This window comes from Coccomyxa subellipsoidea (genome assembly GCF_000258705.1).
Source record: "Coccomyxa subellipsoidea C-169, whole genome shotgun sequence".
Classification (NCBI taxonomy): Eukaryota; Viridiplantae; Chlorophyta; class Trebouxiophyceae; family Coccomyxaceae; genus Coccomyxa; species Coccomyxa subellipsoidea.
The window spans coordinates 1395046-1411445 of record NW_005178035.1 but is presented as its reverse complement, the minus strand read 5'-3'; the positions used below and the strand labels follow the sequence as shown (position 1 = coordinate 1411445).

General features: G+C 52.2%; 4 protein-coding genes across 4 annotated transcripts; 2 read left to right on the top strand and 2 right to left on the bottom strand.

The window, feature by feature from the left end:
• Window positions 1–938: 938 nt before the first annotated feature.
• On the top strand, window positions 939–7865 carry COCSUDRAFT_66228 (hypothetical protein; the record flags this gene model as incomplete). The annotated part of the gene is made up of 14 exons (XM_005647710.1): window positions 939–946; window positions 1081–1248; window positions 1432–1753; window positions 2004–2069; window positions 2426–2593; window positions 2940–3084; window positions 3319–3560; window positions 3961–4146; window positions 4577–4752; window positions 5188–5308; window positions 5718–6015; window positions 6242–6373; window positions 6540–6552; window positions 6677–7865. The coding sequence occupies 14 exons, from the start codon at window positions 939–941 to the stop codon at window positions 6840–6842; spliced, it is 2211 nt and encodes a 736-aa protein (XP_005647767.1). The 3' UTR covers window positions 6843–7865.
• Window positions 7866–8006: 141 nt separating this feature from the next.
• On the bottom strand, window positions 8007–9344 carry COCSUDRAFT_33287 (transcription elongation factor SPT4). The gene is made up of 3 exons (XM_005647709.1): window positions 8974–9344; window positions 8648–8795; window positions 8007–8488 (listed from the first exon to the last, which is right to left on the bottom strand). Exons 1-3 carry the CDS (start codon window positions 9064–9066, stop codon window positions 8382–8384), a joined length of 348 nt encoding a protein of 115 aa, XP_005647766.1. The 5' UTR covers window positions 9067–9344; the 3' UTR covers window positions 8007–8381.
• A 764-nt stretch (window positions 9345–10108) lies between these two features.
• Window positions 10109–12241, top strand: COCSUDRAFT_15875 (BASS family transporter: sodium ion/bile acid; the record flags this gene model as incomplete). The annotated part of the gene is made up of 5 exons (XM_005647708.1): window positions 10109–10204; window positions 10388–10592; window positions 10882–11117; window positions 11423–11643; window positions 11992–12241. Coding segments are annotated over 5 exons (1008 nt in total), but the record flags the coding sequence as incomplete, so codon positions are not given.
• A 1367-nt stretch (window positions 12242–13608) lies between these two features.
• COCSUDRAFT_63577 (hypothetical protein) lies at window positions 13609–16133 on the bottom strand (the record flags this gene model as incomplete). The annotated part of the gene is made up of 6 exons (XM_005647707.1): window positions 13609–13740; window positions 14584–14778; window positions 15177–15353; window positions 15512–15638; window positions 15768–15950; window positions 16111–16133. 6 exons carry the CDS (start codon window positions 16131–16133, stop codon window positions 13609–13611), a joined length of 837 nt encoding a protein of 278 aa, XP_005647764.1.
• Between the last annotated feature and the right edge of the window lie 267 nt (window positions 16134–16400).

Here is a 16400-nt window from a genome sequence, read left to right as displayed (position 1 = left end):
GGCAACAAATTGAAGGCAATTAGTTATCAAGATGCTCCCCCAGTTGCAGGTTGGAAGCGGGGAAGGTTCCTCGTTACAATACAAGCGTCTCACCTTTAAGATGGTAACCCTTCTTCAGATCCGGTCAACAAGTGCGATGGAGTCAAGCTAGGGTATAGCCTGCGTAATTTGCAGATGCGCGTTCAGTGATGCCGACCTCTGATGAGAAGCGCTTCAATATCGGGACTGTGAAATCCTCACCATGCAACTGTTCAGACTGCCATAACCGGGAAAGTCCGTGCAGTGTCACAGCGTCAAGGAGACGATTTGCCATGAGTTCTTCTTGAATCTGCGCAGCATGCAAAGCAGGGAGGAAGCCAAGCTTAAGCCAATTCAGGCGGGGGTAGAACAGTCCTTCTTTCCATCAGGCATGGCTGTTCGAGCAATGCGTTTGCTGTAGACGTAAGTGATCGTCGAAATAGGTGCAGATGACTTGAGATACATGTGCTGAAGGATCATTCGCTGGAGATCGCTGACATAGGACCGGGGCTTTGACTCAGATTCATTCCTTGACTAGTTTTGTCCACGACTCTGATCGGCTGCACACCACAAGAGTATTGACACGATGAAGATAAAAAGAGAGGAAGCTCTGGAAGTACTCGAATTGGAGGCAAGTACCGAGTAATATTGATAGGCTGGGGTTTGTGATCAGCATTGAAACTGCTATATTTATCATATTGATCCAGCGTGCACACAAATGTCATGTTATCAATCAAAAATTTCTTATTTTTCTGATGTGCGCGCGACCACGCATCTCGTGGGCATGTAAAAGAGACCAGGGTCTCACCTGATCTCTGGAGCACATTCTGCTTGAGGTCGTTCCTTAAGCCCTTGATGATTTGCAGGAGGGTCAGGAATACACCGAGGTGGAAATAAAAAAGCAGTATAAGACACTTGCGATGAAATGGTGAGCTGTTCCTAGAGCGCTCTCGTTGAAGACCTGCTTATAAGGCCATTTGCCTGTTCCAAATTTGATCAAGTATATACATGTGAGAGCTGTCTTTCCGGAGACTGCAACGTATATGCAATTTTTGTTCCCAGGCACCCGGACAAGAACCCAGGCAATGAGGAGACTGCAAAGGTCGCATTCCAAAAGGTGAATGCAGCATATCAGCGTCTCACCACTGAGGGTGACACTGACAGCGACAGTGAGGAGATCTTCACCGCTGCTGACAATTTTGAGGCGGCTGCCGCCTTCTTCATGCACATGTATGTGTCCCCTTTTGACTCTCCACCTATCTCCCAGCATCACGCACATTCCTCAAATTCTTGCCAACTCACCTAATGTAGTGGAGGGACTCCAATCGTCGCAGATGAGCACCATCACAAGCGCTGCCTCTGCTTACGATTTTTGCCCCTGTTATCTGACTTCATGCATCGCTCATTGCGCAGGATGCGGGAGATGCGAGAGATGGGCGAAGGAGGAGTCTTCTTCGAGCTTGGTGGCGGCTTTGGCTTCATGGGGGGCGCCAGTTTTGGACCGAGCTCTGCACCGCGCGGCGCGGCCGGCCGGGGCCCGGGATTCGGCTCGGCGCGGGGGGCCGGCCGCGGCCGCAGCAAACCGGCCCACACGTTCTTCGAGGAGGTGTCAGATGACGACAATGACTCGTATAATTCGGAGGAGGACAGCGAGGACCCCGACTACGGTTACTACAAGGCCCAGGAGAAACGGGAGACTGCGAGGCAGCAAGCCGAGCAGCGTGACAGGCAAAAGGTATGCCTCTTTTGTTCCATGAAATCCACAGAAACTGGCATGAAGCAGTCACACCTCAAGATGAATGTTGGTTTACGGGTTGACCAGAGACTTCACGTGCCAGGGAAAGAGTGTGCTACTGATCAACAGCCCGCTGACGTATGAGTCATGTCTATGTGCAGTGCCTGTCAACCTTGTCCTGTGTAGCACCATGAGGGTGTACGCTGTGTGATTGCCCTTGTCAGTGAACTGGACATCCTGTGGTGCGCAGCGTGCGGAGGAGCTGCGGGCAAGGCAGCAGGAGCGCCAGAAGCTCTCTGAAGAGGACCGCCGTAAGGTGAGCATGCTCCTGCACTGCCACCATTTCAATTGTTCAGGAATGAACAGAAATACAAGCTGCACATCTCATCATTCCATCTGAGCCAGAAATCAGTTCAAATGGCCAAAGCATAGCTACTCAATTTGCCACGACACTACCTTCATTTTGTTATCAGCTGGTGCCATGTGATGTCGGGTGACGTGCCCACCTTGATCATTTCAGCACATGACACTGTAAAAGTTTGATCAATTTGATTGTTGTGTATGGGGGGTGGAGGAAACACCGCATTATTCCACACCTGACGTGCACGCCTTCGATCGGAGTTTTTCCTTGCGGCAAAAACGTCTAATAAGCCATGCCTGGCATGCGCGCAGAACGAGGAGAGGATTGAGGCTGAGGCGCGCGCGAGGGCGCAGGCGCAGGAAGAGGAGGTGTTGTACAAGGTGATCAGTCAAATGCCGCGGCCCACCATGGCCGAGCGCACCGAGACCTCAGTCACCCTCTCCATGGCACGCCTCGCCAAAGCCACCGGCGGCAGCCAGGTGCATGTTGTTCTCCACCCATATGTGTTGGCAGCAGCCAGATACCATTCGTTCCACCCTCAGAACATTTTCATCGGCCAAGGTGCCGGCCCATTAATGAGCCTGCAGGGGAGAGCAAGGCACATTGGCTGGGGGGCCCATGGTGGTCCTCTAAATCAAAAGAGCATTGTGCTGTCCTGCCTTCTTTGTATAGAGAGAAATTTTCTGCAGGCTGAACAGGCTTGGAAAAGACAATGGACTCTTTAAAGTTGTCTGGGCTATGCTCACCGATGTGCTTGCTGAGATTGCTGCATGTCTGCTGGTGTGGGCGCAAGCTGTTGAGCAAAGTTGGGGCATGTGCGCGCAGCTGCCGAAGGGGTGCCTTTGGGAGATGGAGATGCGGCTGCAGAGTGATTCGGTCTGGCGCTCCATACACTCCAGCACTAGCACGGGGCCTGTCACCGCCAATGACCTGCTCCCCGGCACCAAATACGTCTTCCGGGCCCGCGGAGGTATGCCCACATGCACGCCCTGTTCTTGAGAACATAGGGTTTGCAATTGCAGTGCAGTGCAATGCAGTGATGCAGACTTGCAATGGAGAGCAACTTTGCCATAGCAAATGCGCTCTCGAACAGATAGCAGGATCAGTATATACCAACCTATTGTGACGTACTGCCAATGCAGCCAATCCTCAAAGAGATGAATTTGAGGAAATGTCATACATTGATTTGCTGTTGTTGTCACAGGCCGCAAGCTGCCTGACGGGAGCATGGAGTGGGGCAAGTACTCGGAGGAGTCCTTCTACGCGACCATGGGCCGCTCGCAGGCGCCGGCCGGGCAGGCGGCTGGGCAGGCGGCCGAGTCAGCCGGGCAACCCGGGCAGTCCAAGAAGGGCCGCCGCCGCGACGCTGCCGCCGCAGCTTCCAAGAAGCTGCAGCCGCACAAGAGCGAGGAGGTGGACCTGGACGAAGCCAAGCGCCGCCTCAGGGTGTGCTGCATGCCTTCTAGCTGGTCAGAAGAAACGATATTGATAGCAGGTTGCTCAGTACATGCATGATCTGGCGGTTGTTTTCCCGCCTCAAGGCGTGCCTGTGGCACCCATGTCCCTGTTGTTGAAGCCACGTGTGTTGCTTGTTGCTGATGCTAGTCTATTTGCAGGCCCATTCTGAGTTGCAAGGATTCTTTTGAGCAGGTTGCCAGATAAGTCATGGGCTTGCCTCGATCTTGACTTGGCCAGAAGCTTGTTGCGTCAAAGCCGGCAGGGGGACATTTGTCTCGGCAGAAAGCCTGTGTAATGTGTAAATTGAGAAGCGTAGAGTCAGGGCAGGGCGATTTCGAGCTTGCGTGCATTCAGAAATAACTTGTCTAAGCGAAGATGACTGCTGCAGGCTGAGAAGGAGAAGGAGGCGGCCGTGAAGGCAGCGATGGACCGCGCGGCAGAGGACTATCGCCGCGAGACGGAGCGGCTGGCGGCGCAGAAGGCCAAGACGGAAGAGATGGTGGCCGAAAAAGTGCGCCGCTCGCGCATGAAGGCCCGCAAGAAGGAGGAAGCCGTGCAGCCGCCTCCCCCCAAGGTAAGCATGTGTCTTTTCGCTTTTGCGGAGCAATCACATGACGTGTTGCATTCCAGGTCTCAGTCCTTCATTGCGTGCATGCATAAAAACGTGCAAAGGAAACTATTGGTTGCTCTACCCACACCTCTTGACCTCAGCAGTCCAGATGGCCTCTCCTGCGACCAGTCAAGCTCAGGCACGCCGTGGATCTGCCAGTTGTGTCCCAGTTGCTCTGGCACACAGGAGTTCTCACAGCTCTGACAATTTTCTGTGCATAATCCTGCCTTTCTTGCAGAGAGCAGTTGCAGTTGCAGACACATAAGAAGTTTGTAATATGAAGATGGGCAGGGACAGACTGCCTACAAGACCAATGAGCCTCAGGTGGCTCTCAACAGGTCTCTAAAATGTATTAATAAGAACAAGTGATGCTTTACCTGGAATGACTTTGCAGGAGGATGGGGCCCACGGGACTAACGAGCAGGCGGCCGCCCCTGCACCGCCACCGCAGCAGACTTACCGGCCGCCGCTTCCGCTGCGCAGCACATCGGGGCTGAATAACTACTCGGACGCCTTCGGTGACGTGCGCCGTATCAACCCCGAGCAGCCGGGCAGCAACACAGCGGGAGGGTGCGTTCCAACATTGTTATTATTTCACGTTTACCTGCCAAAGGGCAAGGTAATCTTCCTGGTGGATGACTTGCTGGTCTTGTCACTCTGTTTGGTGTCCTTAGACTCTCTAAGGTGGAAGGATGGAGGGGTGTAAATGGTCGGGTCTTAATGGTTAGCGTGCATGCACATGATGGCGGGAAAAGCCGGCAAGCAAATGTGGCACAGTCAGCGCTTGAAGAATGCCAATCTAGGTTTGCAGAGAAGCTTGTCATGAAGAAAAGCTGCAGTGGAGAGCAGATCAAACTTTTCACACATCTGATCCAGGTCACCACAACCTCGCGCATGCTCTTCATTGTGCAAATTGCGTCAACACTGCAGACTTGAGACACCTGCTGGCACGTGCTCCGCTGGAATTGGACCACCATGCTGAGTATGTGGTGCATGTTGTGGCAGAGGCTGGGACATGATGGTGGAGGAGGAGATGAGCCTGCAGGAGGCCATCCAGCTGACCCTCGCGCTGGAGGAGTCCGAGCGCTATGCCAAGGAGGAGGCCGCCAACAGGAGCAAGCTGCGGGTACCTGTGCCCTTCCATTTAAAATACTTATTCCTTGCCAGGCGCACTCCGCATCAAGTGGGGCACAGACAGATCACAAGGATATCATCTGCAGGTCTATCTAACTGTGCTTTGGAGAATGTACGCGCAGTCAGAAGCACCACCCTCCTCGTCCTGTTGGGTAGACCTGCAGATCGAGTTAAATCATCTGACCTCTTCGATGCAGCAGACCCCCGGTCATACGCACTTGTTCACTGTGCTTCCTCACCTGTGTGAGAAAAGGTTAGGAAGTCAGGGAGCTCCACAAACGGAGCATCTGAGCGTGGGATTCTGGCACAGTTTCACACAGGCATCGCATGCAACCTCTGTGATCAAGTCACAGGCGCAAATTGCTATGTACCGTGCATCTGAGCGTGTGGTTCATTTGCAGTTCACGGAGCAGTCCTTCCCAAGCCTGGGGGGCAACGCTGGCGACAATGGCGGGGAGTGGGAGGCCTGGGAGGACCCGGACCCCCCGGCGCCGCCACCGCAGAAAGCGGCGCTCCCCCCGCCCAGCCAGCCGGCGTACCGCGAGAGCAAGCGCCCGGCGCCGGCGCAGGGGACCTCCGACAGCGTTAGCAGCATGTACGCGTCCGGCAACCGGCGCATGGCGCCCCCGCAGCCGGCATATGCCCCGGCCCCCGCGCCGGTGAGGCCGCATGCGGAGCCTCCTCGCACGAGCGGTTCAGGTTCGCCCTTTCATGCTTGCCCCTTTCTCTCCATCACGTCCCCTGGATGTCTGTTCCCTGATATTCCCTGAGTAAATTTCGTTGGCAATTATTATGAACTGACAATCAAGGGAGGTTGTTGGAGAAGCTGAGAAACTCAACAGCCTCTCGTGATGAGCTGATTTCCTGGATACATATAATAACATGTAAAGAGGTACCTTGCTGAAAGAGTGTTGATTGGTTGCAGGGGTGTACACTGAGGAAGATGTCGTCCGCCAGGTCAGAGCCCCTCCCCCGGCAGCGCAGCCGAACGGCTACGGACCTCCAGGCTTCCCCAATGGCCACGCCAACGGCCACAAGGCTCCCACACAGCGCCCAGGTGATTAGTCCTGGACATATTTCAGGACCTTTGTCACCCACATTCCCCGTATTGGGCAAATTGCCATAAGTTTTCCTTGTCACAAGGTGTCGCTTGAAAACATCAGGTGCTGGCTGAATGTAGTCTGTGCTGTTTGCGGCGGGTCCTGCGCCACTGCGGAGCACAGTGCCCAATGGACAGTAAGTCTCTAGCCACCTTCCTGACAGTCTCAGCTCGGCTCAAGCTCTGCTCGACTCTGATCAATTTTGCCTCTCTTTCTGTCTAGGGTTGGATTGAGTGGTGCTGACGGACTTGTTACTGCAGGGTTCCGGCCAGGCAGCCCTACAATCCCCTGAACTCCGCCCCGCAGCAGCCCCAGAGCGCGGCAGCCTCCTATGCGCCCCCAGCCAGCCAGCAGCTGCCGAGAGGCAACGCCGCGACGCCAATGGCTGCACTGTTCCCCCATCTGTTCCCAAACACTGCCACCTAAAGCTCTCATCAGCAGCTTGTATCTCCAGAATCCCAGGGACATAACAATTGGATTTCATAGGAGCAACTGAGGCTCGCATCAGCAGCTTTGCAGTTCCCAGAAAAATGCTCAATTGGGTTTCAGAGGAGCAACTGAGGCTCGCATCAGCAGCTTTGCAGATCTAGGAAACATGCCAAATTGGGTCTCATAGGAGCAACTGAGGCTTGCATAGTTGCAGATCCCGGGGGACATGACCCGATTGGATCTCACAGGTGCAACTGGCAGGCGATTAGACTGTCTTCATGCACCGTTATCAGAGGCAGCAGGGCCCTCCTGTGGGATGTGAAGCCAGATGGGTGAGATCATGCATGGCTTGCCATGGTGAATTCTACAGGATTCGTGGCGGCAACAGATACTTTTTTGGGCACAGCATAATTGTTTTGCCTGTACCATATATGGGATGGGAGGCAAGCATGAGTGAAGGAAAGCGCATGCGATAAAACTTGCAGCAGACGGGCATGTCAGATACCCAGGTGCCTTTCTTCTGTCAGCTTCTGTTATCACCTCATTTTAGGGAACTTAGGCCGATGCCTTTGTCAATGTGATCTATGGAGGGAAGTGGCTGCATCCATTGCATGCAAATGGGACTTGACGTAGGTTTGCACAAGGTAATGGTGTTGTCCTTCAAGCACAAGATAGAAAACGTGTGTGTATGTGTGTGTGCTGTAGGTAAGCAATGGAAGGGGCATGAGATTTGCTTTGTAGGCCTGAGTGTGATATTCTGCTAATACTGAGTATATGGACGTATCTTTGAAGGCAGCCTTGTATGTGTGGCTTGAGAATTTTTTCATCCAGCCAGCGTAGGTCTGGCCAGGGGAGTGGAAAAACTCGTATTAGCATATCTTGATTGAAAGATCGTGAGGCGCTCTGAGTACTTGAGCAGGCCAGTAAGCTCAAGCCTTCAGGATACAGTATGACTGCCATTCATGACTTCGTTTCCAAATCACATGCATGGTTGGGTGTGTAATACTGCCAATAATGCTCCTTGACATGAATACGCCACACTGTGTGCGTATGATGCTTATTGGGGGCAAGCGCACGTTTTGCACTGGTGGATTTCAATTGCTATGCCCACTCAAAACAACATTGACATTGCCATCACTCAATGCGCATGCCAATGTTCCTCAGAGATCAGGATTTACATACGTAGCCAGCAAGTGGGGATATGCGTCTTTCGCAGTCCCTTTCACTTTCATGTTCTCCTGTCATTTGCATGGCAATGGTCCTGTAGCTATGCAGACAGGTTTGACTTGCTTGGGATTCTTTGCATGTCAACACAAAATCCCAAAAACAATACGGCCCCTTACGTCCTGAAGGATGTCTACCTTAAGCTTGTACAACAGATGATAGATTCATACGTCCCCTCCAACTTAGCTTTTCGGCCCTGTGTCATCTGGCAGACGCAGGCGTCACACTGGATCCTCCTCACAGACAATGGACTACTGCGTTCTGCTACCTCCTGGATATTCTGGTCACCTCACATGGAAGAAAGCCTTTCATTTACCCTACCTCTAGCACTCTTCTCCCGTTCTCTGCCATGAGCTCCTTTATGTCAGGCGGCACCTCCACTTGCACGGACAGCGCATAACAGCCTGGCACCAACTTTGCTGCACCAAAACAAAGGAGACAGCCGTCATTTGACATGGGCAAAGGCTTCAATGCTATGTGTGCATTATTTCTCTGTGACTTTACAGTGTCCAGGCTGTATGAGCTTCTCTTGGAATGTTTTGGTATGGTTTTCAAGGGCAGGGAAAAGAGGAACTTACAGAGATGGAGCCATTTGGCACACCATGACGAAGCTGGGTCAATGACAGACACCATGCCCTGAAAGGCCACTGTTGTGCACTCCAAGCAGCGGTCCTTGTCACCCTCCATTCCAAGGAAACCACAGTTCTCGCATCCGCCCCCTGCAAACTGCAAAGCAAGCAAAGAGATGTGACACATGTGGTGTATGAAGGGGTAAGCTTGGACGGACTTGAGCAGCGGACCACTGTATGCACTGCTGAGCTGCTTGATTTTTCGATGAAGCAGATATATTGGTTTTCTGTCATACAGGTGCATAGTAGGTGAGATGGCAGGGACACATCCTTACTTGATCAAGTGTCTTCACAAGGTGACAGGAGATGCACGCGCAAAGATTCTTCCCAAAGTCTGTGGGCACTTCCGCATGGTTGTCGACACTCATCTCGCTGTTGAAGTATGGTTATCAGAGCACAAACTAAGCTACAGGCGCCCCATAAGCTTCCGGCCTGCTTGCCCTGTATCCGCAACGGGGTGGGCTCAACTGAGATGCGTCACGGGATTGAATATAATTGGAGATATAGCAAAGCTCTCTTTTGGCATCTTCAATCTTGGAGGGACCATCGATGGTCAGCCATTGATTCTCTAAGAAATTTTACACTTCAAATCCCTGATCCGCAGCAATTAAATCTTCCGTGGACTGAGAAGCTACTACCCTTAAGTTGTTAACAATGTAGATCCACGAATGGCGCACAGATGGATCGATCTACATCCTACAAATCACGTGCGTCCGAGTCGCACACGTGTTGTGTGAGTCATGCCAAGGAGTGACGGTGGGCCGAAGGACGACCCGGTCGGAGCAACGCAGCAATTGTCTCGACCTTCAAACATCAGATTTGGTTGCTTTCATTTCTCTGCCCGATTACTGGGTTGGATCGGTCTAGTTGCCTGAAAATTGCACTCTAGGACCAGACCACCTTGCTCGACCCCACGTCGAGTTTCCACGGAACTGCACTGGGAATCAATTTTATGTGTCGAAATGTTTAAAAAAATGCTGTTTAATCATTCCTAAGGGTATTTTTAATTGGGATCCAAGAAAGACAGAGGCATCTTTTGGCACGTGGTCATGAGCGAGGAGCAGACGCAACCAACGACAGCCGGCCAGGCGGTGCAGAATGGAATTGTTCATCCACCTGAGCAGAAATTACCAGTATCAGATAATAAGGTGCCGCCTTTCGCATCTCAAGCCGGGCTCCCTTCTGACCAGGGGCCCACCAAAACATAAGGACCTCCCAGACGGCTAGACATTCCCTGTGCTCTCTACTGAGATGACATATGAGTTGGTGTTGCTTTCTTGAGCACGCAGGCCAGCTACTGGTGCCTGCCCATGGGGCAATGTTTTATTGAGAAGCCCCTCTCTGGGCGTGACACAGGTACCCAAGAAGAAGAGCCGCAGCTGCACATGTTCCTGGCCATGCACGCAGAAGTTCCTAATAAAGAACTTCCTTCCAATAGGGTTCCTTATCTGCATCGTATGGATGCTTGCATGGCCCTGGCCTGGAGAGAAAGTGGAGCAGTGGAAGGTGCGGTGCGTTCATGACAGTTCATGTAAATCTATCACCACATTCTAGTCCCTAAGAATATTGCATGATTGTCATTCATAGAAGGTGGTGAGGCCGGCAGCGCATGCTGAGCATCCTGCCTCCTTATGATGCTTGCACTGGCAGCAAGACCAAGCATACATTAAACTATGTTGTGCCGTGCAGGTTGCCAATTATGTTGTTGTTGAGACAGCGTGCATTGTGGTCATTTTTGTGATATCTGGGCTGGCGCTGAAGACAGAGGAGATCACATATGCCATCAAACACCCTGCCCCCCTCATATATGGCCTGGTTGCCATCCTTGGCGTGACTCCCTGCCTGGCATTTGTGACTATCCGACTGCCCCTTCACCCTGCAGAATTTGTGATTGGTGCGCTCTTCACCCTTGAATTGTTTGGCTGCACAAAATCGGGGGATGGTCTGTTTGTTATGCTGCTGCAAATGCTGCCATTTCTATTGCACACAGCAATACCTTTCCAGACGTCGAACAAGGTTGCAGCTGCTCTGGGGCAGCGCAGAAATCTTGCAGTGAGTGCAAAATTGCACCTGTAATCAAATTTCTAGAAATCCAAGTGTGCATGGTGTAACCTTTCACATGTCAGTCTTCCCTCATATAAAAGGTGCTGTACCGCTAAGGCTTTGCTTGTTTGTATCGGCAGGTCTGACGGCGTTTGCAGTGGGGCCGACAACCCTTGCCCAGGGGCAGACTCTGGTGGCCCAAGCGGGCGGCAACACAGCTCTGGCGCTGATGCTGCTTGTGCTGACTAATATGCTGGCCGTTTTCACCGTTCCCTTTTTGTTCAAGGCGGTGCTCAGCAGTAAGGCAGACAGCGTGCAGATCAACTCTGCCAACCTGCTGATAAACCTCGTCATCACCATCCTCGCTCCCGCCATCGTGGGCAAGGCAAGCTGCAAATTACTTGCCTCACCTGCTCAAAAATTGTGTATCAAGGTATTGGTCAGCAGGCGACTGATGAGTGCACATCTCATTGTTGAGGGAGTTCACCCAAGCATTTGGTACAGTGTGCCACAAACCCAACAATGTTACGTAGGATGGAGCCAAATTCCTTCTGATCAAAGTGTGCATTTTGTGAGCCACGCGCTCTTGATGACTCACTCCAATTCTCAATTTCGACGATTTGGAAGATTTTGGTGTCCTCATGCCAGCATCCTGACTGGATGGTCTTTATGCAAGCGCAGGTCGTCAGGGACCTGATAAAGCCGGTGGCGCGGTGGGTGTCCGGTCACCGCGTGACCATGAGCCTGCTGAACAACGGCGCGCTGCTGGTGATCGTGTGGGTGCAGCTGTGCTCCGCGCACGACCGCCTGATGCAGCAGGCCTTCAAGGACATTGTGCTCATCATCGTGGCAGCTGTGCTGCTGCACTTTGTCTTCGTCGCCATCAATTGGCCCATGATCATGTGAGCAGCCTGCCCTCTGATCCCCCTTTGAATTGTAGGGAGTTATACTGTGCCGATATTACTGTTTTTTTGAAGTCTCTCTGCCTGTCTCTGCCTTGCACGGTGCCCCTATTGTGCAGAGCTTTGCCTGTTGTAATTAGGCTGCTTCTGATGTTGGTGGGCTTAGAAACTGTCAAGCCTTGCTGCTTTCTGCCTTGTTTGCTGTGTGGCTTAGTGTATTTGCTTGGGAGCTCATGTATGCACAGCCTCGCATGGTTTCACTTGGTTTCCCTCCGCAATGACATTGCATCACACGGTCAGTTCTATGATGCTTGCTCGGTACCTTACACGAGTGTTGCATGCGCACAGTCTGTTCCGCTTTCCACCGCGCGAGGCGGTCGCGGCGATGATCATGTCTTCGCAGAAGACGATGCCTTTTGCGGTGTCCATCATTGCTCTGCTGCCGGCCAGCCTAGGGAGCAAGGGTCTGCTGACGCTGCCGCCGCTCATCTGCCAAGTCAGCCAGCTGTTCTGCGACATCTGGATCGCCAACTACTTTGGAAAGAAGGTCCGCGCTGTTTACCACTTAGTGTCAAATCGCCAACATCAGTCTTCTTGAAACTGCTTTCCAAGTCATGATCGTGTTGAAATAACACCGGCTAGGCGCACTGTCCACCGGCTGGAGTACTTCTCTTGCTTAGGAACTAGTAAATGGGCAGTCCACTCAGCAATCCACTGTAGGCAGTTTTCGAGAAGTGCACCTGGGCCGGGGGCATCATTGTATTGTTGCTGCATGATCTGCACTCGCAAGGCAGATCCTTCTCCTATCTTCTGGCGCTAACTCTGCCTTGATGTCTGCATTTCTCTTCCTCTAATAAGGTTCTCTACACTAGAGGCATTGAAAGCAGGGGCGCAATGTGCAATGAGGTGGGCACGAGGGTGGGATTCTGTGTGTACTGAAATCATCACTTCCGGTCTGTGTAGGTGAAGGAGGACCAGAAAGCAAAGGAGGCGGCAGCAGAGAAGCTGCCGGTGACGGCGGCAGATGTGAATGGGAGTGCATCAGGAAAGGATGCAGGGGAGGACACAACGCATGACAAGGAGGATAGAGATCCGGTGGACTTCCTGCAGAAGGTCAGCTCGCGCAGCATGCATGAAGCATACTCTGCCGACTGCGGCTCTATAGATGAGCTGCCGTCTGATATTGCGCGAGTGAGTGGCGCGAGACAGCCATCTGGATCTCTGTCTCCAAAGAGATGACCACTTGACATCTCCACAGGGCGTTCCACAATCTGAAGTTTTTGAAGGAGTAGAAATTGCCTGTCTCATGTTCATAGTTTATGTGTACATTAGTCATACATTCATATCAATACAATCAAACATACATTTATTTATTTTGTCTAAGGCTTACGCGATTTCTGATGAGAGACCATATGTTCAGCGTTTTGATAATGCAGAGGGACTCTGAAGCACTGAAAATTGAGAGGATGCTGAATGACGTGCACTACAGTAGGGTATGTTGCTGGGGCACATTTCAATGCTCAGGCTAGCAAATGAATGGTCAACACTGCACTGAAATTTGATGTAAGCGATCTCTGGAATTGAATATCTGCAGCCACCATGTACTGGGTTGCATCCTGCATCCATGAGCGAGCTCGCCATGCCATCCGAAACTGCACATGGAACTGCTGCTTGCCACCCAAGCATGCACATGTGCATGCAGGCTCTTGAAATGTTGCTGAGATGCGTTGTTATATAAATTTAGCATCCTGACAAGAATATGCGTACAATTCTCTCATGCCTTATGAAATTGTCTACAGGATACTCTTGAGCGCCAATATTACATACAAAAATACGATGCATGACACGAAACACTACTGTGACAGGTACAATGGAGGACAAATATTGCTTCTATTCTTTGGATCCTGAAACTATGAGTAATTGCCCAGGTGGCAACCCAAACTACAGTGACAGTACGTGCAGCAGTCACTGCAGCTCGTGGGCGCTTGTCATCAAGAAATTAGCCATGTCCACCATCTGCTGCTTCACTTTCTGGATGTCCTCAGGCCCAAGCGCGCTATCACTCTTGGCATCCAGGGCCTTTAGGTGTGCCTCAGCCTGCCAGGAATCCAACGCAATTCTTCAGACATTTAACGCAATTCTTCACCAACAGTGACACAAGGATCTTAGATTTCCCCATACAGCTAATACATGCTTATGACGCCTACACAGCGCCTGGCAAGCTGGGGGTGGGCAGCTGCGTAATTGTGCACTGGTTATGCACTGATACAGAAGCAGTGCACCCATTTCTTCAATGTCTTCAAGACTCCCTGTAGGAAGAGTATTTAAAACAGCTGTCAAGGCGACGAGATGAGGTGGGCATTGCGGACAGTAGGAAAGCACACAATCCCATGATCCTCCTCACAAAAGGTCTTCTTCACCTGTCAAGAGGGCTCAAAGAAGGGGTGCAAGGCTTAAAGTAACCATCACAGCTGTCAAGGGGATTCCACGAGCCGTGGGCGGTGCAGAATTTAGGGCACCGCACAATCCCTTGAACCTTCTCACTCAGGGTAGCATTCCTAGAAGGGCAGGTCCTAGGGCAAATGTCAATATCACAAGAGGTCTATCAGAAGATGCTGCCTGCCTGTGTAGCGCAGAATCACAGTGTCGGACTCACAAGAAAAAGTCTGTTGCGCGCACCTGTCTGTATTGATTGAAGCCGGTAGCGCGCTCGGGTTTCTTCGAGACTTCCCGCAGGGAGAGTCAGGCAGCTCCCAGTGCAACAATAACATCAGAGCCACCACAGCTGTCCAGAGGAATCTATGAGCCTGCCGCGGATGTTGCAGACTCCAGGGCAGTGCATAATTGCATTTCAAGCCTCACAAGAGCCCCTACTTGGGCGCTCGCACTGTCCTGTTTGTTGTGCACACTCTAGATAGTAAGGAGGTCTGCTGCGCGCACCTGCGCCTGTGTTGACTGAAGCCGGTAGCGCGCCCACTGGTGGTAGAGGAGGGAACAGTCGGAGACGGGGCGCGGCCCCCTCAGCATGGAGCGGTCCGGCAGCAGCGGGTCGGCGGGGATGTATGATGTCACCATGGTGATGCGCTGCGAGCTGGCGCTGACTGATCGCCGGCCGCAGTGCCACACTTGCTGCCCCTGCTTACATCAAACACATGCCCATCAACATATTGCAAGCATGAAGCGAAAAATACTAGATGCCCACCAATTTCATATCCCTAGCAGATGGATATCAGAATTGCCCAGTACTGCTGTCAGTGCCAAGCACCCAATTTCCTCGTTCTCTAGAGACTGCAAGATCTAGCTGTCGATGCCAGTGCGCCAAATTGGCTGAATAGGCAGCCGCCAGAGCAGCTAGGCAAATCGAGTGTCATCTGTGTGGCATTTTGAACTTCCCAGCACATGACCTTTCGCGTTGGGAGGCTTTACGTGGTCACGATGCATGCAGCTGGCCTGGAGCATAGAGCAGCAGATGCTTCGGCACAAATTTTGAGGGCTGCAGGTATGAACAGGGATAGACAACTTGCCTGGAGCACCACACAGGAGCCGGCAGCGGGGAAGCCGATGGGCAGGATGCTGCCGTCTCCCTGCTTGACAGCTGTCTCGCCGCCCAGGACTCCGGTGGGGTCTGTCAGCATGACGATGGCCACAAAGGGGTAGCTGTCCTTGTGCCAGTCGTCCACCAGCACATCATCGCCCCTGGAGTCAGGCACCTTGCAAGCACAGGCAAAATCTTAATGATCCATGTAGGCACTTCTAAGCACAGATGAAAATCTCTGACCTTCATCTATGAGTGGATCTCCTGCTGGTGTTGAAGGCTCAGAGTGGCATGGTCAGGATGGGTCCATGTGCATGCCTGGATATTGCAGACGCCCAGCTCGTAGTCCATGACTGGCTTGAGGCGCAGACCGGCGATGCTTGACACGATGGCTGTGACTTCCTGACTGCTCCAAACTGCCTTGATGAGAGGGCAGTACTGGGAGACCCCCCTCAGTGTGCTGTAGTGGCATCACCAAAGGTGCTGAGCCTTGACCCTATGACTAACAGTATGAGACATCAGATGCAAGTTGTCAAATGGAAAGGGTCTGCAGTGCCCTTGAAGAGCAGCCAGGATGCTCAGGAATCACCAAGGGGTCCGGGCGTTGCTGAATTTGCAGTTCTTCTGCACGGCATCTCTGGAAAGCTCCTCCCTCATGCCATCCACGCAGGCCTCGCTTAGCAACTGGAAGGGTGTGCTGACTGCAAAGTCGCACAGAGCTTCTGGGCTCTGCAGGCCGAGGTCGCCCATCGTGTAGCAGCGTTCCGGTGGACTGCGCGCAGTGGCCTTTATTGAAGACATGCAAGACTAAATGAATGTAAAGAACGTTGCAAATTGAAATCGATGAATCATGCTTAGAGCAATCGCTAAAATTTTCACGCGTGAAAGGTGCATCCTCGTTGAGATCAAGCAAGGATATCTATTGAGCTTACCTATAGTCCAGGCACGCTTCCATGTCGTTGCAAAGCATTTCCGTGTGAATTATATATTTTTCAGCCAGAAGAGCGTTCCTCGTCAGGGGCTTCCTTGACGGACGTCGGGTGATTGATCGGTGTGTTGAGGTGTGCCCGAAGAAAATGAATTTGCAGTATAAGGGAACGATGTATACATGTACAAGAATGCTTCTCGTGTCTCGTCACTGCATGGTGTTGGCAATCGTAAGGACAGTGCGACTACATAAACGGGTTTGAGGGAACACCGGTGAGGCCCATGCACATGGCTG

Bases quoted from the DNA above. Each gene is read 5' to 3' on its own strand.
- COCSUDRAFT_33287 (XM_005647709.1), bottom strand. From the start codon at position 9,066: ATGAGTGTCGACAACCATGCGGAAGTGCCCACAGACTTTGGGAAGAAT. The intron at 8,796-8,973 runs GTAAGGATGTGT...CTTGCTTTGCAG, and splicing joins TTGTGAAGACACTTGATCAA to TTTGCAGGGGGCGGATGCGA. The intron at 8,489-8,647 runs GTAAGTTCCTCT...GTTTTGGTGCAG, and splicing joins TGCCAAATGGCTCCATCTCT to CAAAGTTGGTGCCAGGCTGT.